The sequence below is a fragment of the Salvia miltiorrhiza genome, chromosome 1 (assembly GCF_028751815.1).
Source record: "Salvia miltiorrhiza cultivar Shanhuang (shh) chromosome 1, IMPLAD_Smil_shh, whole genome shotgun sequence".
Taxonomy (NCBI): Eukaryota; Viridiplantae; Streptophyta; class Magnoliopsida; order Lamiales; family Lamiaceae; genus Salvia; species Salvia miltiorrhiza.
In genome coordinates this window covers 1,840,817-1,867,251 of record NC_080387.1, presented here as the reverse complement: position 1 = coordinate 1,867,251, position 26,435 = coordinate 1,840,817, and the positions used below count along the sequence as shown (strand labels likewise).

Genomic DNA, 26,435 nt, shown 5'->3' with positions numbered 1-26,435 from the left:
TTCGGAAGAAGGTTGGTGAAGATAAACAGCCGTTTTTTATTTTTTACGAAAATAGCCTTCTGCGATTTTTATGTATGAATCACACATTGATTTAATTATAACCGATCCGTAAGTAAAAGATTAATCTGGACGGTACGATCAAATAAATCTATGGTTAAAATGTATTCCTATTTTAAACACTTAAGGGTGTTTTCACCCTAGCCCAACCCTATATATATATATATATATATATATATATATATATATATATATATATATATATAATTTATATTAATATAAAATTCACTTAAAAAATTATGTTTAACCTAAAGATGTTTTATGAGATAATTTTTTTTTTATTTTGAAAATGAGACACACGTGTCCTTCCCACATGACATTTTATTTGAGTTGAGATCTAATGTCCCTTCAATTGAGATGAGACCCTCAGAAGGATAACAACGAACTTCTTCATCAAAACACAACTGTTATTGAGAAATTCCGCAGGTTATATTTATCTCATAGCACTACATATTTCTCTGTCACAACACAACATCTCTTAATATTTTTATATTAAAAGTTGGTCTGTTTTGCAGCTGAAAAAATCATCTCTAAGAATAAGAGAAAAACCAACTGGATCGAGTGAATGAATTGTGCATCCAAATGTACACAAATTTAAAGTTGATCTGTTTTGCAGGTGAAAAAAATCATCTCTAACCAGCCCGGCCCAACCCAATAGGCCTAGGCAATTTTTTGGGCCGGGTCGGACCGGCCCAAAATTTTAACGGGCCTCGAAAAATGAAGCTCAGCCCAACCATATACGGGCCGCTAAACGGGTCAAAAAATTGATAAATTAACATATATATATATATATATATATATATTACTTCCAAAAATTAATAAATTAAATCAAATTTAAAGAAAAAAAAATTGAAGACAAATTCGATGAACTGACATGACAAAATGATGAATGTTGATTTTGCGTAGTTACATTCTCGCTCTTTATTGAACAAGTGCGCACTTCATATATTAATGTATGCGTGAGAGGAGTTAACTGAGTAGCTATATATATGCTCGATGCTGATATGTTGTACTACTCCTAGGGGAGGTGGAAATGACACATCTCAATTGTTTCCCCGAATTCGGAACTATAAGGGTCAAAGCATTGATGGTATGTTTTTGTGTCTCCAACCATGTTAGTCCCAACCATGTTATGGTAAACTCAGCAGGCCACATGCATACAAGATGATCAAAATATTTCCAAGAAAGCAATGCTTATTAGTTTATTACATCCCACTTTCAAAATCCCTAACCAGAAGTCAGTACTTGAGGAACCCACAACAGAAAGGAAGAAGAATAACAAGCAAATTAACATAAAAAAGTAACAACTAAAATTAGAATGCACACATTAAACAAATAATAATACTCGTAATAACAAAAGAAATAGATAGATACTGAAGGAGTCAAAACCAAGCAGTTCGATAGCAAAACATAAACTAGAAGACAATTCAGAAAGCTAAATCAGGACCCAATACTTAGTGCCGAATACAGCCATGACATAGACACAAAATAACTGAAAATCCTACAATTATAACAGCAACATTCATGAAGAAAGTAAGTAACCTTCTAAAAGCATTTTCGTCTGTGCTATTCTCACCTCTAACTGCTTCTGCAAGAGCTCAAGCTCCTCCACTACCAGATTTCTGCAGTAATTTGGCGGCGGCTTCATATCCGGGTGGTTGTTCGGATTCTTCATAAGAGCATTCCACTAGCTTACCATGCTCACGATTTCTCGCCATCTTTCTCAGAGAGATGAAAACTAGGGTTCGTGTGCGGCAGCCCCCAAACTATGCGGCCAGCTTTCAAAATTAGTCCCAACCATGTTATAGTAAACTCAGCAGGCCACATGCATACAAGACGATCAAAATATTTCCAAGAAAGCAATGCTTATTAGTTTATTACATCCCACTTTCAAAATCCCTAACCAGAAGTCAGTACTTGAGGAACACACAACAGAAAGGAAGAAGAATAACAAGCAAATTAACATAAAAAGTAACAACTAAAATTAGAACGCACACATTAAACAAATAATAATACTCTCTCCGTCCCATTAAAGTTGGCAACATTTCTATTTTGGATGTCGCACTAAAGTTGGCCACTTTCTAAAACTGCCAAAAATTTACTTTAATTAAGTCAACAATTACTCACTAATTTGGTCAACAATTGTAGGCCACTTTCTAAAAATGCCAAAATTACTTTAATTAAGTCAACAATTACTCACTAATTTGGTCAACAATTGTAGGCCACACTCTATTAAAACATATACCACTCAATTTCTTAATCTCCGTGCCGAAACGAATGTTGCCAACTTTAGCGGGACGGAGGGAGTAATAACAAAAGAAATAGATAGATACTGAAGGAGTCAAAACCAGGCAGTTCGATAGCAAAATATAAACTAGAAGACAATTCAGAAAGCTAAATCAGGACCCAATACTTAGTGCCGAATATAGCCATGACATAGACACAAAATAACTGAAAATCCTACAATTATAACAGCAACATTCATGAAGGAAGTAAGTAACCTTCTAAAAGCATTTTCGTCTGTGCTATTCTCACCTCTAACTGCTTCTGCAAGAGCTCAAGCTCCTCCACTACCAGATTTCTGCAGTAATTTGGCGGCGGCTTCATATCCAGGTGGTTGTTCGGATTCTTCATAAGAGCCTTCCACTAGCTTACCATGCTCACGATTTCTCGCCATCTTTTCTCAGCGAGATGAAAACTAGGGTTCGTGTGCGGCAGCCCGCAAACTATGCGGCCAGCTTTCAAAATTAGTCCCAACCATGTTATGGTAAACTCAGCAGGCCACATGCATATATGATGATCAAAATATTTCCAAGAAATCAATGCTTATTAGTTTATTACACCCCACTTTCAAAATCCCTAACCAGAAGTCAGTACTTGAGGAACACACAACAGAAAGGAAGAAGAATAACAAGCAAATTAACATAAAAAGTAACAACTAAAATTAGAACGCACACATTAAACAAATAATAATACTCACTCCGTCCCATTAAAGTTGGCAACATTTCTGTTTTGGGTGTCGCACTAAAGTTGGCAACTTTCTAAAACTGGCAAAAGTTTACTTTAATTAAGTCAACAATTACTCACTAATTTGGTCAACAATTGTAGGCCACTTTCTAAAAATGCCAAAATTACTTTAATTAAGTCAACAATTACTCACTAATTTGGTCAACAATTGTAGGCCACACTCTATTAAAACATATAACACTCAATTTCTTACTCTCCGTGCCGAAACGAATGTTGCCAACTTTAGCGGGACGGATGGAGTAGTAACAAAAGAAATAGATAGATACTGAAGGAGTCAAAACCAGGCAGTTCGATAGCAAAACATAAACTAGAAGACAATTCAGAAAGCTAAATCAGGACTTAATACTTAGTGCCGAATATAGCCATGACATAGACAAAGCACATCTCAATTGTTTCCTCGAATTCGGAACTATAAGGGTCAAAGCACTGATGGTATGTTTTTGCTGTATCTAACCATGAACACAAATTGCTGTATCCATTGTTTCCTCTTTTTACATTCTGTTAGATCTAACAATTAAATTCAGATCTATCTTATCATTCTTCTTGTAGGTGGCGCAAAAAATTACAACGTTATCACTTATCGGGGTCTTTGCCTCTCAAGTTTGCCTTTCTGGGTTCAAATGTTAATTGGTTTCTTCAAGCACACGTTATTTTATCAAATGTTCCTACTCGTGTAGAGTCACGGAGACACAATGGAGCTGAAGTTTGCAATCTGAATTCCGCTGCTAATGTGATTACTGACTCAGTTGAGGTGGCGGGCGCTTCCTATGAGAAGAGAACAAAATGCAAAAGAAAGATTAAGGTAGGAGGATTTCTGAAGATTTCTACAGCTTTGTGTTTCCCTAGAAAGTGGAAAAGGAAAAATGTGAAGAAAAAGCCTGAAACGAGACACCCAATACGAGGGCCGGCCCAAAATTGTCAGGGCTCCAGTTCTACACAAGCTCACAGATAGAGGATCCAGGTTGTGAGGGTACTAGTTCTACACAAACACCAACTCATGAAGGCTCAGAATCTCGCTTGCAGCTTGAGAATTTGCGCAAGAAAGTAGAAATTATGGAGGTGATGTGAACTTGTTTCTCGTTCATTAAGTCAAATTTGTTGAAAAATCATCTCGCTTGGAAACGGTTGAAATTAAGATTAAAGACCTAACGATACGGATTGATATTAGTTATTTTTCCCAGTTGATTGCATTAATAGATTATCACCACCAAATATTTTGATTACCTAACTTCACCACCAAGTATTTTTCCCAGTTGTTTCTCGTTCATTAAGTAAATGCCACATTCAGCTTAAACAAATACAATGACATGAAGATTGATTAGATATCAGTCTTCATTATGTAACGGATAATACTAAATGGAATATGTTGTACAAAATTAGTTACCATCCCTGTTCTTATGCGAACCAAATCATCCAAGTGCTGAGACGGAACCTAAAGTTGATGAGAAAGGGGTGGGACTGGAGAAATCATAGTATATCCAAAATTTCCAATCCATATGGATTAGCCTATACTATTTTTATCTATCTAAGCTAACCCTCAATACTAAATGCCCCCTACTCTTTTTCATGCCTATTGAGCATTATGTGTCAATGAGAAAAGCTTAAGTACTTTCAAGTTCTCCAACAAGATCTGCCCTGGTGAAGCCTTTACCTGTGTTTGCTCTGAATTCTTCATCACACGACATGGTGAGTAAAAGCAGACACACTTTTGAAATACAAAGGTTTTCAAAGGAAACCTCATGCTGAAACCAGGATCACTGTTATTCCATGTCATAAACTTGATAGCTTCAACAAGAACAAGGTGATTAATTCATCGTCTCACCATCCACTAGAATACATGTATATGAAACTTAAAGTTGAAAGACAAACTCACAACAGGATGAGAATGAATGGTGGCCAAAGCACGTGCTCGCTGCCTGTCATCACCATCAACTTTTGGTTCGGGGAGCAAGCTTTTCTCCTGTAGACATTCAAAAGAAAGAAAAGTAATTAAAATATCATATAGAACCCCGTAAGATAAATTTGAATAGCAGAAGGCTGACCTTAAGCAACACTAGCTTCCTTAAGAGCGCATTAACCATATTACCAGCACCAACTCTTAGTGCAGCTTTTGCAAGCTTCACATTCTGTCAGACCCAAATAAGAGAATCATAAATAAGAAAGATGAAACGAGTGTCAACCAAAACTATCATGTGTATAAGCTCATTAAATATTTTACCTATAAGGGTGTGTTCTATTTGGTTGTAAATTTATCATAAGAAAATAAGGGAGAAGAAAAGGTGGGAAAATTTTATTGCACTTTTTTTTTTTTATCTCATGTTCTCTAGAGAGAAAAACATGGGAAAATATTATCACACCACTACCTCATGATAATATTGATCATGAATTGCAGTGAAAATGAGGGAGAAGGGCTGCCCGAATTATTCCCATCCTAAAATTATCCACCATATGGAACATGTGAAAAGAGTGGAGAAAGGGTTATGCCTTTCACCCTTTTCCATCAAAGAGAGCGCAACCTAATAAAACAAATTTAGAAAAGGAAAAGTATATTAAGAATATCAGCTTTCATCTGAAACAGTGGAAAAAGAATTGAGAAAAGCACCAGATAAAAATGTAAAGAAATTTTGAAATGTCACTTTATTGAGGTATAGAACACACACAGCTAGCCAGTAAACTTCTTATATGCAGCGAATAAAAAATCATCATATCAGGTTTATAGATAATCATAGTTATTGGTGGAAATATAACTGTCACAAACAAGAAAACTCTAGCCAGTTGAGAATTGAGATATGGAGGCATTTCAAGCTTTAGGATCTCATAAAAACCAATTAGAAGAATGTGTGCAAGCTTACAGCACTCAGAAAAACTGTAGCAGTCCTTGGACAGGTCAACTATGGCACTGCATCATCCAAAATAAACAAACAACTCTCTTTCTACCTACCTGAAGTAGAAGAGGTTCCATATTTCTCATGGTGTTTTCTTCATGACAAAGAAAAAGAATCAAACGATAAAGGTATCTTTTCCAACAATTTCTGCAACCTACAAACCCATTCTTTAAATTGCCAATGCCACCCTGTCCTGATTTTATTTGAATGACAAACGTAAGAGACAAGTGAGAGGAAAAACCAGCCGAAGATCTCTATCTTCTAGATGACGGGTACGGAAGCCAAGAGTTCTCTCAACAAATCCCATCTCATTATCCCTGCTCATTCAACAGGTCAACAAATGCACCACCAAGCTCAATCCGCATCAATCTCACAGCAGACACTATTTAAGGATATAAAACAAGACTGGTTAGTTTAGCATAATTTCCGAATTAGAATGCACAAGTGCAGTTAACAAGTTTATGAATTAAACAGGGAAGGTGATAAAGTGTAGTAAGTAGTAAGTGGGGAATCCATAATCAACGGCAAATCCCATCACTACTAAATGGTGCACAGAGAACTTAAACTTCCAGTGCTCATATGTGATTGCTACTGCTAGATAGACAACATGAAGTGCATGTTTATAGTTAAAAATATTAAATTAATCAAGCTCTAAAGCACAATCATTCTTTTCTACACATTCACCACAATCCAACTCAGGCCTTAAACATAGTTGAATTGAATATAGATATAATACAATGTAGCACACCAGCTCTATGAGCAGTGGCGGAGCCAGGAATTAATTTGGGAGGGGGCTGAACTTACACGGAGAATTTTTTTTTGGACATTCCGTATATTTAAGACATTATTTTATTAAAAGACAAGCATAATAGTAATAATAAAGAACAACATTTTCATAGATTATATATAACAAATTAGTTTCAATACATTACAGATTTTTTTGGGACATTCTGTATTTTTAAAGCATTTTTTATTAAAAGACGAGCATAATAGTAATTATAAAGAACAACATTTTCATATACTATATAGTTTCAATATATTACAAATTAATTTCAATACATTACAAACTTTTTTTTTGTCATTTCGTACATTTTAAGCATTTTTAATTAATAGACAAGCTTAATAACAATAATAACGAACAATATTTTCATAAATTATGGAGTATATTTTCAATAAATTACAAGCTAGAATCAATAATAATAAAAGACAAGCATAGTAATAATACCAAACAATTTTTTTTTGGGCATTCCATCCATTTTAGGCATTTTCTATTAAAAGACAAGCATAATAGTGATAATAATGTATAATATTTTTAGAGTAAAATTTTGGAATAGCCAAAATGGATCATAAAACACAAATTATGGCCACTCATTGAAAAAACATAAATTTTGGCCATTTTTATAGCTTTGGGACGTTTTTGCCCTTAATTGGGCGGACTGGGTAGGGTCAGGAGCGCGGGTCGCGTGCCGGGTAGGATCAGGCACGCGGGTCGGGTTAGGCACTTATGACACTATTAGTAGGGGTGTAAGTGAGTCGAGCTAGCTCGCGAGCTACTCGGGATCGACTCGAAAATTACTCGAAATCGACTCGGTATAAGTCGAGTCGAGCTCGAGCTCGAGCTACTCGACTAGGTGTCGAGCTCGAGTTCGAGTTTCATCATACTCGACTCGTTAGGCTCGCGAGCCTAATCGAGCTTTCAAACAAATTACGATTTTATCCCTATATTATAGCTTAATTACTAATATAGCTCATAATATATACAATTTGTTGAAGCATGTATGAGACGAACTTAAACGAGCTCGAGCTCACCGAGCCTAAACGAGCTCGAGTTCGATTAAGATTCAATAATCGAGCCGAACCGAGTCGAGCTCGAGCTCATCGAATATGCAATCGAGTCGAGCTCGAGCTCGAGCTCAAAAATCTCAAACTCGAGCGAGTCGAGCTCGAGCTCGAGCTTGATACATATAGACCGAGCTCGAGCTCGAGTATGTCAATACTCGACTTGACTCGGCTCATTTACACCCCTAACTATTAGTGCCATAAGTGCCAACGAAATTTTTTTTTTACTCCCCCTGCCCTGTCTACCCCCCAGACCCCCGACCCCACCCACCCCCAAGCCAAAAACAAAAAAAAAAATTTACTCCCCCTATATAAAAGTAAATCAAATTTTACTTTTGTTATTTTATTTTATGGCACTAATAGTGACATAAGTGCCAACGAAAATCCAAAATAAAATAAAGTAAAATGGTCTTTTTAGCACTTATGGCACTATTAGTGCCATAAGTGCCAAACATGCAGAACAAATATAGAAACAACAGCATCATCTAAACCCTAAATGAAACATTTAAACCCTAAATGGATAATCTAAACCCTAAATGGAATATCTAAACCCTAGGGGAAGTGTTTAAAAAGTTCCTTTTGGTTTGGGGGTGGGTGGGGTCGGGGGTGTGGGGGGTAGACAGGGCAGGGGGAGTTAAAAAAAATATTTCGTTGGCACTTATGGCACTAATAGTGCCATAAGTGCCTAACCCAACCCGCGTGCCTGATCCTACCCGGCACGCGACCCGCGCTCCTGACCCTCCAATTAGGGGTATATTAGGCATATTGCCTAATTAATGGCCATAATTTGTGTTTTTTCAATTAGTGGCCAAATATTGTGTTTGCATGTTCAATGTGGCTATTTAACACCATTGTTTCATATTTTTATAGATTTATATAGTTTTAAATAACACAATTATCTTTAAATTAATTATAAATAGAAGAATATAACAAGCTAGTCAACTTTTGTAAAACAAATTTCTTTTATAATATATATTATAAAAAAACTCAAAATTTGGGAGGGGAGCCCCCTGTCTATGAGGCGATATTTCCAAATTCAGCTTCCATTGGAATGGCTTGAAGCAAGAAATTATAATCAATTTTAACTTAGAAAAGTGTTTGGAGAGAGAGATTGCACACCTCCTCTACCTCCAGTAGTTGAAGTTTGTGACACATGAGAAAGAAAGCGGCAACAACATCATTCTTGAACAGCAAGCCTAGGAAATGGAATGAGCGGTTTGAATTCTAGTGATCGAAGTTGTCTCTGAAAGTCCTCCGCTGCACTCACAATTCGAAGCTGTATACCTAATCTCAGGGAAGAGTGGTAAAGAAGAACGCAGTGCCTCCATTTTTGTGGGTGAGGAAGCCAAAGGGATCAAGACCTTTCTTCTGTTTATTAAATTAAATAACCCATAAAAATAAACCATAAAACGTGTTGCCTTATTATTCTATTTCCAAAACCCAAAAGGCAATACAAAGAAAGAAAGCAAAAAACCTTGGAGAATCAATGGGTGTTCCGACAGCAGTGTTTACTGAGACAAACCTGGGAACCTACCTCGCCGTTCCGGCCTCTCCGGACATCACGGCCGACGACTTCAAGAGTTAGTTGCTTCTTCTTCTTCTTCTTTGTTGCTGAATTCATTTGTTCTGCTTTGTGTTATAAAATGCTTTTCCAGGAATTTCTCTATGGAAACTGCTTCTGATGTCGTGAGTTCAGAATGTTGCTGGATAATACATTATTCAATATAATTATGCTTAATTAATGAGAATCTAATGTTAATATTGATGCAACACTACTGATTCTGAAAAAAGAAGAGAGAAAATGATCGTAGCTGACTAGATCCTTTGTGGCACCCACACAAAGATGCACAAGTACAAATTTGGTACATGTATTATGTATAACAAAAAGGGTGTTGAGAGTGAGCAATTATATATATGTATTAATTCAAGATTCATGATATATAGACCAGAAACATATATCAAGTTTGATTGAGACTTATGCTGTTTGCAGTCCTCCCCTTGTCAAGAGGCTTGCAATTTGCAAATATTAGCTATCAATATCATGCATGCATGATAACATATGAATAATGGATCAACATCTTTTAGGGGGTATTTTTTTAACTTCTTCGAAGGTTCAAGTACATATATGTGAAAGTTTGCTTACTTTTTTATTAGTTAAAAGTGTTGAACAAAAGAAGAATTTCTGTGTGGATCAGGAACTGCTTACAATTCTCTTTTTGAATCATACATGTTGCTCTACCTTTAAGAAAGTTCAATTTAATGAAAGATTATAATTCGACATGTATGAACTGAGATGACAAAATGATGAATGTTGATTTTGCGTACTTACATTCTCGGTCTTTATTGAACAAGAGCGCACTTCATATATTAATGTATGCGTGAGAAGAGTTAGCTGAGTAGCTATCTATATGCTCGATGCTGATATGTTGTACTACTCCTAGGGGAGGTGGAAATGGCACATCTCAATTGTTTCCCCGAATTCGGAACTATAAGGGTCAAAGCAGTGATGGTATGTTTTTGCTGTATCCATTGTTTCCTCTTTTTACATTCTGTTAGATCTAACAATTAAATTCAGATATATCTTATCATTCTTCTTGTAGGTGACGCAAAAATTACAACGTTATCACTTATCGGGGTCTTTGCCTCTCAAGTTTGCCTTTCTGGGTTCAAATGTTAATTGGTTTCTTCAAGCACACGTTATTTTATCAAATGTTCCTACTCGTGTAGAGTCACGGAGACACAATGGAGCTGAAGTTTGCAATCTGAATTCCGCTGCTAATGTGATTACTGACTCACTTGAGGTGGCGGGCGCTTCCTATGAGAAGAGAACAAAATGCAAAAGAAAGATTAAGATAGGAGGATTTCTGAAGATTTCTACAGCTTTGTGTTTCCGTAGAAAGTGGAAAAGGAAAAATGTGAAGAAAAAGCCTGAAACGAGACACCCAATACGAGGGCGAATGCAGCATTGTCTTGTTGAAAAGGAAATGTGTGAATTTGCTACTGGAGCTGAAGTGAATTTGAGTAACAAGTCGGATTCCAATGTGATTGGTGAGGCCACGAGTGAAACGATCTCAGTTTCAGGGATTATCAACAAGTACTTCTCAGATTATGGTGAAGTGGCCTCTAATCCAGAATCTCTTTTTACCACAGCACGATATAGATGCAGGAAACAGCGCACCGGATGTGAATACCGGTCTGGCGTAGTGAAGTCGCATGTATCTCCCAGTTCTGAGAGGCATAAAACACCAAACATTGGAAAGGGTCTTTTGGTTGCATCAGCTAGTTGGGGGCTGACTCCATGTAATCGACGTTCCATACTTTCTCTGTACCGTCAGAATCATGGAGAGTCATTGTTCCCTGAATTCTCAGCTACAGAAGACAGTGTTTGAGATGGCTGATGAATAACTGTAAAATGCAATATAGGTACATAAAACTTCAAGTATCAACAAGCATCTTTCACAAATGAAAACTTATGTTTGTGCTCACACTTACATTTTTATGTTTGTCCCAGACAAGTGTATATTTGTGAAGGTGGCTTTCACTTTTGAGAATGGGTCAACTGAATGAATAAGGTTATATTCTTGTCATTTGTCATTATTATCTTACCTCTAAATTTTGAATTTCATTCCATCAGTCTTGTAACATCAAAAGCACCATTAAATGGCTATCTAATACTTGTAATTTGTCATGCAGTGTCCACTTGGGAATATAAGTTACTGCCCTCCATCAGAAACTGATCTTTCTAATGAAAAAGATCTGGTAGGAGTTTTCATTCTCTCATTTGCCGCTGTTACTTCAAATTGCTGTTTGAAGACTGAAAGTTGTTGTTATTCTTGAAAGAATTTTTGATGGTATCATGTTTGTTGTCATGTAATGTAACTAAGTAGGAGCTGTTTTGATATATGGCTATTTGATTTGCAGATGTAAGTATTGATGTTAATGGAAAATGGCATGCTTCACCTTCTCCAGCTGTGTTCTTCTTGGGAGTCAAGTGTGTTTGGTGTTCTGGTCCTTGATCACTATGTGATGTATGACAACTAAGGAAAAAGCAATTGTATTATGTTTTTCAAAATTATTTGCATTTTTGAAAAACTATGAGGCTTGTGCGTGTGACTAGATTGCTGATTAAATTGTATTGCTAATAGATTTTGCAGAAAGTTGATTATTCATAAGAGAAGGGTTGGCCTCAACGACTTAATTTAGTAAATGAGATTTTTAATATATGTAAATGATAGAATTCGCCACCACGATGGACTTGTTGGTCCTCTGCTGCCGTCTTCCTGTGTCTCACTCTAGCTTTCTTGATTATGTGGGAAGCAGACTGTGATTACCTTTGCCCGATGGTTCTCCAGGAATGGAATAAATCAATTTCAATGGTGATCTTGGAAGACTTGAATTGAAGAGGATATTGCCATCTCTGGTTATCATGGCACTTGGCATAAGAGAATTGCAGGAATGGCAGGTGCGTCTCCGGCACGAATAGACACACAAATTCAAAATTTTATCATCATGTAACGTTTGCCACTATTGTGAGTGCACTAAAAAATTGATAGCTAGCAGTGCTCATGTTAGGGGTAAAAAAGAAATTTAATGATAAGTATAAATATAGATATAAGCCTAGAAAATGTTTTAACTGTGGTGAAGATGATCCACTATAATAAGGATCATCCTCACTAGTTTCAGTAAGCTGATCGCTATAAGCTCCAGAAAAAACTACTATAGCACATCTCTTAATCTTATATATATCCAATAACACTAGTTTCAACAACCAAACAGAGTACAAGGGAGCATAAGTCCAAGTATGGAATTAATTATTGCAGAAGAAGTTAAATGGAAGGGTAGGCGTGGAATATTTAGTTGACAAGATTGCAGAAGCAACAATTGTGTTAGCAGCCTGTGTGTAATGAACTCCATCCCAACTCACGTAGCCTGTCCCTGTCCCTTCCTCGCACACATTGCAGCCTGCGTCCCGACATTTTATCTTAGGATCGAAGTTGTAAGGCGGCCCCCCATGTCCGCAGCATGCCATCAATGAGGATGAATTTGCAATGAGGCTGTACTTGATGGAGTAGACATCCACGTACACGATAGTGGAGTCCTTCATCTGGCCGCGTAGTTGTTGGCAGAGATCGCGCAGTTGTGAGTTGAACACTTGAGCAGCTTGGTTCATGGAGGCAACGCAGCCGTGCTCGTCTACTTGTGATGCAGTTGGCTTTAGTGTGCCGAGTTTCTCAGGCAGGCAGCCTAACGGCCCCGTGTTGTGCACCCACAGCTTCTTCCCGCCGGTGAGGTAGATGCTCCACATAGCATCCTTGATTTCTGAGATGAAAGAAGGGATCTTTTCAAGAACCTGGTCGTACGGAACGTTGTTGAATGCAGCCGTTAGATCATTCTGTCCTATGTCGATCATGTAGAGGCCGTTCTTGAAGTCGTCTTCTCCCACAACATGACCTAGAGTATTAATCAATATATACATAGTTGTGATCAGGGATCTATATAGAGGTTAATTAATTGATCATTGCATGTTTCACCTTTAGATTGGAGTTGGAGAGAGTGATTACGGAAGCGTCTGAATTCAAGAATTTGAACGCTCAAACTGAATGCAACATATCTAGGGAGAGTGGCTGAGCCAGCAATGGCGAAGTTGGCTCCATTTGAGAAATCTGGCTCCACTGATTCCAGATATGGACTCAAGTAATTTGACTTCACATTTTCGCCTGTCCGAATCGAATCTACCTATTTTTTAATTTGTTTCGAGACATGCATATATATTATACAACAACATTAAATATATATTGATCGTAGATTTATTTCTTCTTAATTCTCATCTTTTTGTGTCCCATTTCTTGAAATTCGGTAGTTCACTCTATATATGTAAGAAATTAAAACAATATGGTGAAAATTTACAAGATATACATCACGAGCTAGCATATAAAATATGCAAGTTGTTGAATAAAGTAAGAGAATCTGATGACATAAAGACAGAAGCCTGTGTTTCACGGGTTAAAAAAGGAAGACAACATGCATGGCTTGTGCTAAAACACAAAACTCATCACTCAATACTATTACAGATTTGTAAAAAGATATATAGTATATAAATATTGATGAGACAGGAATCTTTAGTAATGGCTTACACAGGAAATCGATGATAAGGCGACCATCACATAGTCGACCTGTGGGGCGATGGAAGAAGGCGCGGCCGTCCGGATATCCGAACTCGTAGCCCATCGCAGCAGCAAGGCCGCCGGTGTCTGAATTTGAATCGCCAAAGTTGAACATCACTGCTTTCCTGCTGCACTGTGAAGCAGCATCAAACATGAGCATTGAAAACGTCACACAAGCTAAGACAAACCCTTTTTTGTAATAACAACACATCTTTAATTTACTACCACTCTCACAAATGAAAAACTGGCACCTTAATATATATAGAGACCAGAATATATCTTGTTAAATGGGAGTATCACCATTATCTTACCAAAATGCTTGTCATTATGTGGGGGATGAAAATTACATTTCTCTTAAATGGTGGGAGAAATGCGTTTTGTCCCAACGCATATAAAATCTTAATCTAATTGCTATTATTATGATCAGTTGACAGATATACGGCACCATTTTTGCTCATTAAGTGTTGAGATTAGTGGATGTAGATAGGCCTAAATGAAGAATCTAGCAAGTCAAAACTCTTTCATTTTCTTAAAAAAAAGACGACTATTTCCTTTGTGTTTTCACATTATTGACTAACTAGTATTGATTTATTCTAGATAAAGCACTAATTCGACTGAGGCTGTGTGATTAATGCATTGAACACTTATTTGGCTCTCCACTATAAATGCAGTGGTGGCATATATGGAACACATATGATGCATCATCTTATCATAAAAATGAATTGCATCCAAACAACCAATTTAAATAAATGAAGAAATTGAGCCATAATCAGGTCTCTTTTTTTCCTGACAATCGCAAAGGCAATATTTTTTTACAGGCACAAAAATTATGCATGCTGAAGCTGAAGCCAAGTTAAAACAAAGCCCTACATAGGTATCTTTTATCATGAACATTTCCGAATGATTGAATATGAACAAAGCAACGGCATAGATAAGCAATACAGTCCTGAATAGAACTGGTTTCTAAGTCAGAAGGCTGCATTCGTATCTGCCATCCGACAGGGTCAACTTCTCTGCTTTTGCAACGGCGTCTAATGGAAGTGGGCTGAAACTTCGGGATGGACCGTAGAAATGAGGAAATATATTGGACTCATCCACAGCTTCGTAGATCAAGCCATTTCCAAGCTGCCATGGTTAATACTTGTTAGCGATCATATGGATATTCTACAATTGATGTGAACATATATAAAAACAGCTTTGCTTCAAGCTAAGCAACAAAGTCTAACAGGGCATCCACAAACTTAGGATACAGACGGAGCTTTATGAATCCATAATTTATAATCAATATACCTTTTTAGCATCTATTTTGAGTAGGTATAGATCCTCCTTAACATTCAAGAAAAAGTTTTGCAAAGTTGATTGGACCTGCCATTGAAAGGATTACAAGTCGCAGAGTTAATTTCGATTATTGAATATATAATGTGAGTTTCTGAAACTGTAACGCTCCAAGAGAGAGAGAGAGAAACAGAGATGATACATTATGGAAATTGATACTATGTTAGTACAATGGAATTTCAAAGCTAGCACATAACTGCTAGGAAGATTCCAATTTTGAAACTTACAATAGGGCAGCATCCATTTCTAGTCTATTTTGCTAAAATCATCATCTTCGTAAACTATTTCGAAAGAAGCCCTATTTCCTTTATCCCCAAATCATAATCCACCATTAAAAGTGGCCATCAAAACCCAATAATGGTGATTCATATTCCACATTCTATTTGGATAGACTATTATGCATCAACAATAATGATCAAGGTATGAAACGAAACCGCAAGAAGTTGTACTTATGCAGAAAATGAGTCCTGCTTTGACATATTTTTCACCAAAATGTAGTTAATGTGCATTCCTTCACATTACAGGAGCTGAGTTGAATGCTATCTTGCAACATGAATAAACTAGTACTATTATTTTGAAGCAACATGATACAGCAGTATAACAATCAAAAGAGACAGGCACTTTGAAGCACAATTATAAAGCTTATGGTTTCAACAAAATTTGGAATAATTTCAAACGAGTTCTCTTCGCTAGCAGAGAAAATCCCAAACTACAATAACTGATACAAACACTATCAACGAATCATTACAATAACAAATCTCCAAATCGAAATCGCTTACCAACCAGAAAATTGCATTAATCACTTGAATTCTTAAAAAATAACTCCAAAGAATGACAAGATATCTGCGCGGAAAGAGAAGACAAAACGTAGGGATAACCTGATCGAGCTTGCTGAGATGGAAACAACCAGTTGATTGATCGATATTTCCGCCGAAAGTAGCGCCGCTCCGCCGCAGCTCCTCCCATTCCTCGGCAGTGCTGATCCTGTACACAAATTCTTCGCCTTCTTTCAATCCCTCATTTGCAGCCATTGTCAACCACCGCTTTGTTGCAACTGGTTGACTCAATTTTGGAGAAAATATACTCTTTTGTCGGTTGATGCTGACAATTTTTCTTATACTAATATTTTTATTCTTGAAATTAGTGAGATTATCATTATATTTATATAGCAGCCATCTCGAGTTTACGGCCACTCCGCCATTCAATTTATTCAAGGTATATTGTTTTTATTGATAAATTTATTATTAAAAAAATATTTTTTATCATTTCTCATTCTTTATTTTTTACTTTAATAAAAAATATTATTAGAGTAATATCACTTTTTGATCCATTGTTTGAGCAATTTTTCAAAAAAATCTCAACCTAAGGCTATAATTACAATTCAATAAATATCGTTTCATTTTTTTTCTTGTTTGTGGTCCTTGAAAGATAAAAATAATCTGACGATTGATAATTGACGTGTTACGACGAATGGTCATGTTGTCAATCAGATGGGATCCTCTGTCCCAGAATATTGTGTGTACCACGTGTACCACTCTTCATTTTTTTATTTTATAAATTATTTTTTATAAAAATAAAAATTATTATTATATTATAAACTCTAATTAGTATTTATCATTGAAAAATTAAAATTTAAAAAATTATATACCCTAACTTTAAATTAATGAACCCAAATAATCTATTATTAATTCAAATAAATATAAAAAAAATAATTATAAACCCTAAATGGATGGGTGAACCCTTGTTAATTATCTTTATATTATATAAAAGCATAATAAATTAAAATTGAATAAAAAATAATTTAAAAATATAAAGAAATGAAGAGTGGTACACGTGGTACACACTATATTTTGGGACAGAGGATCCCATTTGGTTGTCAATACACGTATAGAATAAAAAAAAATCCACATAGTTAAAGACGCACTCAGAAAATCAACACGATAGACCAGTTGAAACAAATACACACACAAATGACTACCACCAGATAAAACCCTAACCCTAGCGGTTACCTGACAACTAAGTAAAATGAGAGTCATGGGACATCCTTCCTTTAGAAATCAGAATAACAATGGCTGCAACGGACAATCTAACAAAATTCTAACCCCAGCCATCTTCCCGAAAGGCCCATTGCATATATATTCAAATTCAAAATCAAGTAAGGCATCCACAATCACTCGTATCGACTTTTGTACTTGCATACATTCTCTCACTCTCGCATTCATCTCGTTCTCTCGTACCGCTCTCAATGCTCTAGGGTCCGACCGCTCGACTAGCCCGAATGCCTGTCATCTCTCCTTTCACAGCGCTCCGTAACTCTAACTCCGATCATCGGGACATCCCAACTTTTGAAGAACCATTTATTATTATTTCTTTGTTGTTGCTCACTACTTGCGCGCTCCCGTTGTACGCACCCGTTATTTCTATCAATCCACCAACTTGAGTGGGGGCATGAATTCGAGGAGGGTCGAGCACCCTACTCGCAAATTGCGGGTACTCGACCCGCAAAATTCCTCAAATATGCTACTCTCACTGTCTCGCGTAGCCTACGCCGATACCCGAATACCCGCAACGAGTACTCGGCTACCTTCACTTATTTGAATCCATGCAGATTGAGGGAGTTTCTACCCGCAAAATGAGAGTAGTCGAGCATTTTTAATTATGAAAACACGATATAATTATAGAAATTAAATTAGATTTAATTTGAAAAAATAAAATAATTATATAAAATTTGTAATGAAATATAAATAAATAAATAAATAATTTGGTATGCAAGTACTTGAAACCTGTTATTTTTTGCTAGTAAATACATGCAGCGCCCACATCATGAATTAAAAGGGTATCGAGTCGAGTGAAGATATACCTGGTACCCTCTACCCGAATTTACACACTCCTAAACTTGAGTATTAGAGGCCCTTCCATCAACACCGTCACCGGTATATTCTTCGGAGGTTCTAACATTGTTTGTGGTTTCAGATTACTAACGCCCGTCAGTTCAGACAAGATTGACGTACACTACTTTCATAATTGTTGAATTCATCCTCAACAACTCATGAAAATTCCAAGCCCGTGAATATTAGACCTAATATAAGAAAAATTTTATTGCTCATAAAATAGCTAGATTGGCTATTCACCATAAATTTAAAATGAACCTTCATTTGTATAGCGAAGCTATTAATAATATTACCTCTTTCCATCAAAAAAAAAAAAAAAAAGAACCCTTGTTTCTTGCAATTCGGAAGGGTAATATATAAACATACACATATACCATAAACGCTGAATCAATAAAGTTTGAATGCATGATCAGTATTGAAGAATACATTCTTAATTAGCTAGATTCATCATTCATGTTAAATAAATAAGCAGTACGTAATTATTGTAAAAAGAAGTCAAATCCAAGAGGAGGAGTTGAATATTTTTTGGAGAGAATTAGAGATGCAACAATCTTATTGGCTGCTTCGGTATAATGAATTCCATCCCAGCTTATGTGTGGATCCCCCTTTTCACACACACTGTAGCCACTAACCACCAGACATCGAATCTTAGGATCGTAGTTGTAAGGCGGCCCGCCATGTCCGCAACACGCCATTAGTGCTTTCTTCAAACCTACTCATTATTTACAAATTAATATTATATTAATTAAACATGTTTACTTTTTTAGATTAGCCTATAATTTTAATCATTTAAGCTTTGCTCAATCATATGATCATGAAAAGTAAACATCCCCTCTCACCATAAGACGAAGAATTTGCAACAAGACTGTGCTTGATGGAGTAGACATCAACATAGACAATGGTGGAATGCTTCATCTGGAGACGTAGTTGTTGACAGAGATGGTTTAAGTTGGAGTTGAAGAGTGTTGCAGCTTCATTTAAAATGCTAATGCAGCCCAACTCGTCAACTTGTGTGATGTTTGGCCTTCGTATCCCTAGTTGTTGGGGTAGACAACCTAATGGTCCCGTGTTATGCACCCAAAAATTCCTTCCACCGAGTTTGTATATGGCCTAGAGAGAGAGAGAGAGAGAGAATGAAACAACCTTAATAAGAAAATATATATCTAATTAAACGTTGAATGAGTGAATGTCCTAACCCACATAGCATCCTTTATTCCAGAAATGAAAGAAGGGATGTTCTCAACAACTTGATCGTAGGGAAGGGGATTAAATGTAAGTGCAATGGTCAAATCATTCTGCCCAATGTCGAATATGTAGATTGCATTCTTGAAATCCTTCTTGTCCAACACATCTTTTCGACCTGATTCATAAATCATAGTAGCTATTAAAATTAGGGTTTATTCCCTCTAATACAACTACTTTTATTAATTGCGCAGGAACTAAAAACATTGTTTTTAAATACATTAATTTTCAATTGCTCTGATTTTTCACGCGATTGTTAACCACCCCTAAATTAACATTGAAGTAAATTCTTGAAATGTCTACATGATTTAAACGATTGATGTAAACGAGGTAATTAAGATGTTTGCACCATGTACTTCAACTAGTTATGAAGGCATTAACTTGTCACTTTAGTTAGTTACGACAATGTTAATTTGTTAGAAATTGGCAATCATATAAAAAATTAAAACAATTAAACATTTGTGTAATTAAAATCAGAATTTTAAGGTCACGTGCGAAGTTAATGAAAATTCGTCTATTTAAGTGCAATTAAACCTTAAAATAAATATACACTAGAGAGACATTTGGTTTGGTAGATGGAATAGATAATTAGATTGATATGATTGGATGAGTGATTAAATAATCCACCCAAGTATGAGGTGATAAATAATCACTCATTTGAATGATTAGATGCGGGGAGAATGATCAATTACAGGTCGAAGCATGATTATTTGATCAATCATATTTTATCACTTAAACCAAAGGCGTAGGAGAGTAGTGGAGCGTACCTTTAGAGCGAAGTTGGAGAGAGCGATTGTGAAAGAGAGAGAACTGATTGATTTGAACGCCTAAATTGAAAAGAGCATTTGAGGGGAGAATGGATGATCCACTCACCGCGAAATTCACTCCCTTTGAGACTGAGACATCGGGTTCTAGTGGGTTTAGGTAAGCTTTTAGATAACTTGTGTGCAGATTCTCACCTTTAATTTGAAACAAAACAAATTAAATGATAATTATAATTAGAATTAGAATTATTAATGAGAATAGAAAGAGAGAATTAGGTACATAGAAAATCGAGGATTAGGCGACCATCAGAGAGTCGACCCGTGGGCTGATGGAAGAAGGCGCGGCCGTAAGGGTATCCGAAGTTGAAGCCATTTGCGGCAGCAAATCCGCCCGTGTCGGAGTTTGAGTCGCCCAAGTTGAAAATCACGGCTTCTTTAGATGCAACCAAAGGAATAAGACACAACCTTAACATAAGGGAGAAAACACATCTCTTGTAGTTGCAATAACAACCCATGTCTTGATGTTGTTAGGCATCACCATGGATCAGATGAATGACTTTGTTATATATATATGCAGCAACTATACTATCTCTTTATAAAAATGGGCGAATTAATAAAATATACCATGGGATGCTAATGCTGCATTTTTTCAAGCATGAGATCTGGATCTAAATTACAATTGACTTCAGATACATGTGAGTTGTGACAAGTTGTAACTTCAAAAGGCAGCAACAAGGCTATATTTTATAGAGGGCAAATACCGCCAAAATCCCTATTGTTTCCCGAATTCGTATTTTTCGACCTTTAAATTTCTTGTTAAAATCCTTGAACTTAATTTCGATTCTCGTTTTTCCCATAAAATTGATCGGCAATTTAACTAATGCTGACATGGCAGTCGGAAAGTCACGTAAGATTAAGTTTCCGGTGAAGCAAACGACATAGTTTAAGTTATAACGTGAAACGACGTAGTATTATGTTTATTTAGGGAATTAAATGAAACCCAATCGAAAAATTGAGGGCAAAATTGAATTCATTCTCAAATTAGGGTTCTTGAGAAAAAAAAAGACCCAATCCATGTCTTCGTCTTCATCATCCCGCCGGAACTTCGCCTCCGCCACCGCCACCGCCACCGCCGTCTGTTACCACTGCTCTCTCAGACCTCAAATCTCTCTGCCACCGCCCTCCGATCCCTCCCAACACCAATCCACGCCGAAACCTCCTTCGCCACTGCTACCTTCGTCCCCTGCCCTTTCATCCCTAACCATCGCCTCTCTCATTCGATTCTCTTCTCTCACTACCTGAATTGCCCTTCCCCTCTATCTCTACCCCACACGTTCCACTACCCCCTCACTCGCAGCTCCTCCTCATCCACCACTGCCGCCCCACCGACCCTCCCATCCGATTCGTCCGAGCTCACCGCCTCTCTTGAGAATTACGTTGCCTATAATGCCCCGCCAATAGTTTCTTCTACCAGAATTGCTCCGACCCTGTCACACCTTCTACTCCACCGCCTTCATCATTCAATTTACCTAGGGTTTTATACACCGAGTGCGCCGATTTCAATGAAGAACCTCGGCCGAAAGCGGCGATTCTGACGGCGATGACAGAGAAGGAGTAAGAAGGGACTGTTCGTGTATAAAACGACGACGTTTTGGTCTTAATTTAATGACTCATCACAAGCTTGCCACATAGGTGACACGTCAGTGCAATTAGTTGCCGGAAAACTTCATTAAGGGAAAAATGAGAATCGGAATAAGTTCAAGGATTTTAACAAGAAATTTAAAGGTCAAGGGAAAAATACGAATTCGGGGAAATTATAGGGATTTTGGCGCTATGCCCTTTTATATATATTTTTTCAGTTCGAAATTTCAAAAATATAATTTTATTACCATTTGATTTGGTAATGAAAATTATTGTACAATGTTTCACATAAAATATCGATAATTTGACAATCGTAAAAAATTTATTGCAAAAACTAACACTACAAGAAAACACGCGTTTAACGACCGAAATTAACGATCGAAAATTTCGGTCGTTAATTTTGCGGCCTTAACGACCGATTTACGACCGTTTAACGACCGATTTTATTTTTTATTTATTTTTATTTTTTAACGACCGAAAATTCGGTCGCTAATTATTTTTTTAATATTTTAAAATTTAATTTTTTTAACGACCGAATTTTCGGTCGTAAAAATTATTTTTTTATATTTTAATTATTTTTTTAATTTTAACGACCGAAAATTCGGTCGTTAATATATATATTTTTAATTTTTTTATTATAAAATTATTTTTTTTTAAATAATTTTTTTTAAAAAAAATTAATTTTTTTAACGACCGAATTATTCGGTCGTTAATATTATTTTTTATTTTTTTATATATTTTTTATTTATTTTTATTTTTTTATTTTTTTATTTTATTTATTAACGACCGAATAATCGGTCGTTAATTTTATTTTTTCAATTTTAAAAATTTTAAATTTCGTTTTTATTTTTATTTATTTTTATTTTTATTTTTTGATTATATATAAATATATATATAAATATTTAATTATTTTTTATTAATTTTCTATTTAATTATTTTTGTCAAATTATAGAGAATATTTTGAAAATGATTGTTATTTTCATAATATTATTCTATAAAAATAGATAATATTGATTATTAATAAAAATGTGATATTATTTGCAAATAATAATAAATTATTAGACTTATTATAATAAATTATTAGACTTATTAGATTTTCTAAATTATTAGATTCATTATTTTCAAATTATTAATAATTTTATTATTTTAAAATAATAAAATTATTTTTCAAATATTAATTTTATTAATATTGATTATTTGATTTAATATTGATTTTGTTGTATATTTGATTGTTATTTTTCATACTCATATTTTCTTTTCTTTTTTTTAATTACGATAATATTATTTTTTTATTATTTTAAATTCGATCGTATATTTATCGTCAATGTTTCGCCGACACCACAAATCTTAGTTATTATCTCGACATATTATAAGGTTATGAATGATTAATGATATTTTATATTGAATTAAAGTTTAAATGAATTAATAGGTACTATATATATCAATAATAAGAGTGTTCTTTATTGGTGACTACTCGAAAGGAACTTCAAGGTTAAGCGTGCTTGACTTAGAGCACAAGTAAGATGGGTGACCTACTGGGAAGTTCGTCAAATGGTATACAATTAAGGTCAAAATACATTAGAAATACACTAAAAATACTTGTGGGATACAAAGATATAAAAAAAAAAATCGAAAAAAAATATTTTTTTATTAATTTTTAACGACCGAATTTTCGGTCGTTAAAAATAAAATTTCGGTCGTTATTTAAAAAAAATTAAAAAAAAATAAATTTTTTATTTATATTTTTTATTTTTTTTTCTCTTTTTAACGACCGAAATTTCGGTCGTTAAAAATAAAAAATCGGTCGTTAAATTTAACAACCGAAAAAACGGTCGTTAAAACTCGGGCGACGATGCAAACAACGACCGAAAAAAACGGTCGTTAAATCGGTCGTTGTTGGGGATGGATCCAACAATTACGGATAAGGACGTCGGGGTCGTCCGGTACGATGGGCACTAGCAACCTGAAACACGAACAACGTTAGAGCCCTCCTTGGAGCACCGGTGGGGGTGTCGATGGAAGGGCCTCCGACGCTCAAGTCAATAAACAATATTAATAAAAATCGTATTGAAAGCAATTGAAAGTAAATGAAATAGTAAATCGGATCGATCTGGTCGACGGAGTTGAAGGTGATTGAGCAATGAGCGAGGGCCGTTGGGTCGTCCCGATTGATCTGATCACCGGAAAACCTAAGGCTGGGAGCGTGAAGGCAGAATAGTGCGAGAGGGGAGAGAAGAGCGAGAGAACGTGTTGGAGTGCGAATGATCGTGTGGGTCGAATGAGCTAGTAAGTTCTTATTTATACCGCGATGGCCTGACGGCTAGGGTTTTGCTGGCACGTCTACTTAAACCCTAGTCGTTCCTATATTCGTGGGGTCGATATCCCTGATTAGTTTTCGCCTTCTTCCCCAAGTCGCTGCTCTATCTAGGGTTTGGATCGATGGGCCTTGATGACCTAGAATACGGGCCGAATTAATTAATTCGGTTTTTTTTGAATTGGTCCTGATGTTTGGGCCGCAAGTATTTACTTGAATGGGTTATACGAAATTTGCCCACTACAGTTTGTCCCCCACTCTCTAGTTTGATTTTTACTATCAAATAGAGAGTATGATTAGTAAATATAACAAAATAATCAAATTTTTCGTGGAGGTTATCTGTAATCTCTCAAGTGTGAGCTTTTCTCCGAACTTAAAAAAAACATTAAGCTGATATATAACTCTAGGAAAAATTATCTGCCCATTTTTCTCATTCATATATATATATATATACACGTATTACTAGTGTATATATGAATTAGGCTAAAAAATATTCAATGACCCGTAGGCTATTTTAATTGATTGCATAGAAATAGTTAATGGCCCATAGCCAACTTAAATTGGGCTCCACATTTCGTAGGCCTATGAATGCTTTAGGGGCGGTGTTAATGGCCCAAGTGAATACTTTAGGGTTACATCAAACATGGGCGCCGCTAATGTGGTCGAAAGAAAAGGGAAAAAATGGGGTGCCGCGTTCCTGAGAAGCTGCTGCCGTGAGGGCTGCTCCGACAGCACTGGAGAGGGCGGCAAGGCTCGGAAGGCAGACTGGTGGCAGCAGCGCGAGGTGGAAGCCGGCGGATTTGCCCGCTGAGGCTCCTGCTGCCTCATTTTATGGCGGTTTCTGGAGGAACCGGTGGTGACCTGCCACCATTTTTGTTTACAGTCGGCGGCGCACGGTTTTCGTAGAGGCGACCCACGCCGAGGTGGCCTCGGTTTTTGTGGGCGTAACGGAGCTGCAGGCGGGCCACTCGGTGGTTTGCGGTGATTTCTACACCGCCATCAGAGGCGGCACCGCTCGTCGAAGCGAGGGAGTGCCTCCCTTCGTTCGCTGAACCCAAGTGGTAGCAGATCTGGGATTGACGCACCGAGGAGGACCCGCATCTGAGATATTGTCGGCATTGCCGCTTTTTTAGAGACGGGGATGGGGCTTTCGTCGTCTTCCTTGAGAAAGAGAGCAAATTGAGGGAGGTTGCTGTTGAAGACAGAGGATGAAGCCGCCAACGGAGGAGGCGTCTGCCAAGGGCAGGAAGAAGGAAGGCGGCGACGGCGTTCTCGTGGAGGAGAGGCCGAAACTTTCTTCTGCCCTCTCATTCCCTTTTTTTTTATTGAAAACGCAGAAGATTGAGGGGAGGAATTCTTGTTCTTTTAAATTCTTGATGATCAATTGTGGCTGCTCTTCATCAAGAATTTCTTGTTTTTCTTTTGAAGAAATGGATCTTGCATAATAAAATTCTTGGTTTTTGCCCTGATTTTGTGAGTTTAATGTTGATGAACACTCAAAAATTTTGTTCGCTCATCTGCTCATGAGATTGAAGAATTGTGCTTCTACTTTATGTCGATTTCTGTATGTTTTTTATATTTTTGATCAGGTTGAGGCTGCATGGTCGTTGTGGTTGTTTTGTTTGTAATTTTTTAATTGACAAGAGATTGGAGTTGTAAGGAGATAGGACGGAGGGGGTTGATGGGGTCAATGCTTGAAAGAGTGTATTTTTGGTGCAGCAGGTCGATAGGGGCCTTATTTGGTCTTTATAAATTAAGTTAGTAATGCAGGGGGTCGATAGGGTCGATAGAGGCCTTATTTGGCCTTTATAAATTAAGTTAGTAATGCAGGGGGTTGATAAGGTGGAGCAGGGCGTCAGGGTCGATACGTGTGTTTGGTGAGAGGTTCACATATACTTGAGTGTATTCTTTGAGGATTGGAAATGAGGGCCCCATGGCCTATGGGGTTGATTTCCCTCTTTCTGAACAAGCATTTTTATTCTTTTGAGAATTCGTAGGTGATGGCGTGGTCGACAAGGTCGATAGTCCAAATACAATATTGGTAAATAATTTTTTTTTACTAATATATACTCCCTCCGTCCGTCAAAAGTATTCCACAATTACTATATTTGGCGTCCGCAAAAAGTATTCCACTTTCCTTTTTAAGCCATGGTCCCACCATCCACCTTTATATTATATCCTTACAAACACTCTTTATTTACAAAAAACCCACCCCAAATTCAATCTCAACCACACATCTCATAAAGTGGTGGGGTCCTTTCTCCACTACATCAACA

The 26,435-nt window shown here is 36.6% G+C and overlaps 4 protein-coding genes across 10 annotated transcripts; 1 reads left to right on the top strand and 3 right to left on the bottom strand.

Annotated features, from left to right (window-relative positions):
• Positions 1 to 9,256: 9,256 nt before the first annotated feature.
• LOC131007240 (uncharacterized) lies at positions 9,257 to 12,417 on the top strand. 4 transcript variants are annotated; one of them, XR_009095994.1, is made up of 6 exons: positions 9,257 to 9,388; positions 10,250 to 10,317; positions 10,409 to 11,231; positions 11,320 to 11,380; positions 11,502 to 11,567; positions 12,129 to 12,417. XR_009095994.1 is itself a non-coding variant. In XM_057934391.1 (3 exons), the coding sequence occupies exons 1-3, from the start codon at positions 9,295 to 9,297 to the stop codon at positions 11,195 to 11,197; spliced, it is 951 nt and encodes a 316-aa protein (XP_057790374.1). In that variant the 5' UTR covers positions 9,257 to 9,294; the 3' UTR covers positions 11,198 to 11,293. The 4 variants fall into 4 exon arrangements, 1 of the variants encoding a protein (XP_057790374.1); XR_009095996.1 differs by lacking the exon at positions 12,129 to 12,417 and adding an exon at positions 11,730 to 12,029; XR_009095995.1 differs by lacking the exon at positions 12,129 to 12,417 and having other exon boundaries at positions 11,502 to 12,029.
• Positions 12,418 to 12,522: 105 nt separating this feature from the next.
• Positions 12,523 to 14,587, bottom strand: LOC131007239 (GDSL esterase/lipase LIP-4-like). 3 transcript variants are annotated; one of them, XM_057934389.1, is made up of 4 exons: positions 14,284 to 14,587; positions 13,943 to 14,105; positions 13,340 to 13,525; positions 12,523 to 13,259 (listed from the first exon to the last, which is right to left on the bottom strand). In XM_057934389.1, the coding sequence occupies exons 1-4, from the start codon at positions 14,296 to 14,298 to the stop codon at positions 12,616 to 12,618; spliced, it is 1,008 nt and encodes a 335-aa protein (XP_057790372.1). In that variant the 5' UTR covers positions 14,299 to 14,587; the 3' UTR covers positions 12,523 to 12,615. The 3 variants fall into 3 exon arrangements, with proteins under 3 accessions (XP_057790372.1, XP_057790373.1, XP_057790371.1); XM_057934390.1 differs by lacking the exon at positions 14,284 to 14,587 and adding an exon at positions 14,224 to 14,269; XM_057934388.1 differs by lacking the exon at positions 14,284 to 14,587 and having other exon boundaries at positions 13,943 to 14,217.
• A 143-nt stretch (positions 14,588 to 14,730) lies between these two features.
• On the bottom strand, positions 14,731 to 16,501 carry LOC131007241 (uncharacterized). Its single transcript, XM_057934392.1, has 3 exons — positions 16,186 to 16,501; positions 15,263 to 15,337; positions 14,731 to 15,097 (listed from the first exon to the last, which is right to left on the bottom strand). Exons 1-3 carry the CDS (start codon positions 16,336 to 16,338, stop codon positions 14,936 to 14,938), a joined length of 390 nt encoding a protein of 129 aa, XP_057790375.1. The 5' UTR covers positions 16,339 to 16,501; the 3' UTR covers positions 14,731 to 14,935.
• Positions 16,502 to 18,509: 2,008 nt separating this feature from the next.
• LOC131007238 (GDSL esterase/lipase LIP-4-like) lies at positions 18,510 to 20,842 on the bottom strand. Of its 2 annotated transcripts, none has more exons than XM_057934387.1 (5): positions 20,509 to 20,842; positions 20,208 to 20,399; positions 19,395 to 19,558; positions 19,038 to 19,308; positions 18,510 to 18,910 (listed from the first exon to the last, which is right to left on the bottom strand). In XM_057934387.1, the coding sequence occupies exons 1-5, from the start codon at positions 20,717 to 20,719 to the stop codon at positions 18,678 to 18,680; spliced, it is 1,071 nt and encodes a 356-aa protein (XP_057790370.1). In that variant the 5' UTR covers positions 20,720 to 20,842; the 3' UTR covers positions 18,510 to 18,677. The 2 variants fall into 2 exon arrangements, with proteins under 2 accessions (XP_057790370.1, XP_057790369.1); XM_057934386.1 differs by having other exon boundaries at positions 20,485 to 20,810.
• Between the last annotated feature and the right edge of the window lie 5,593 nt (positions 20,843 to 26,435).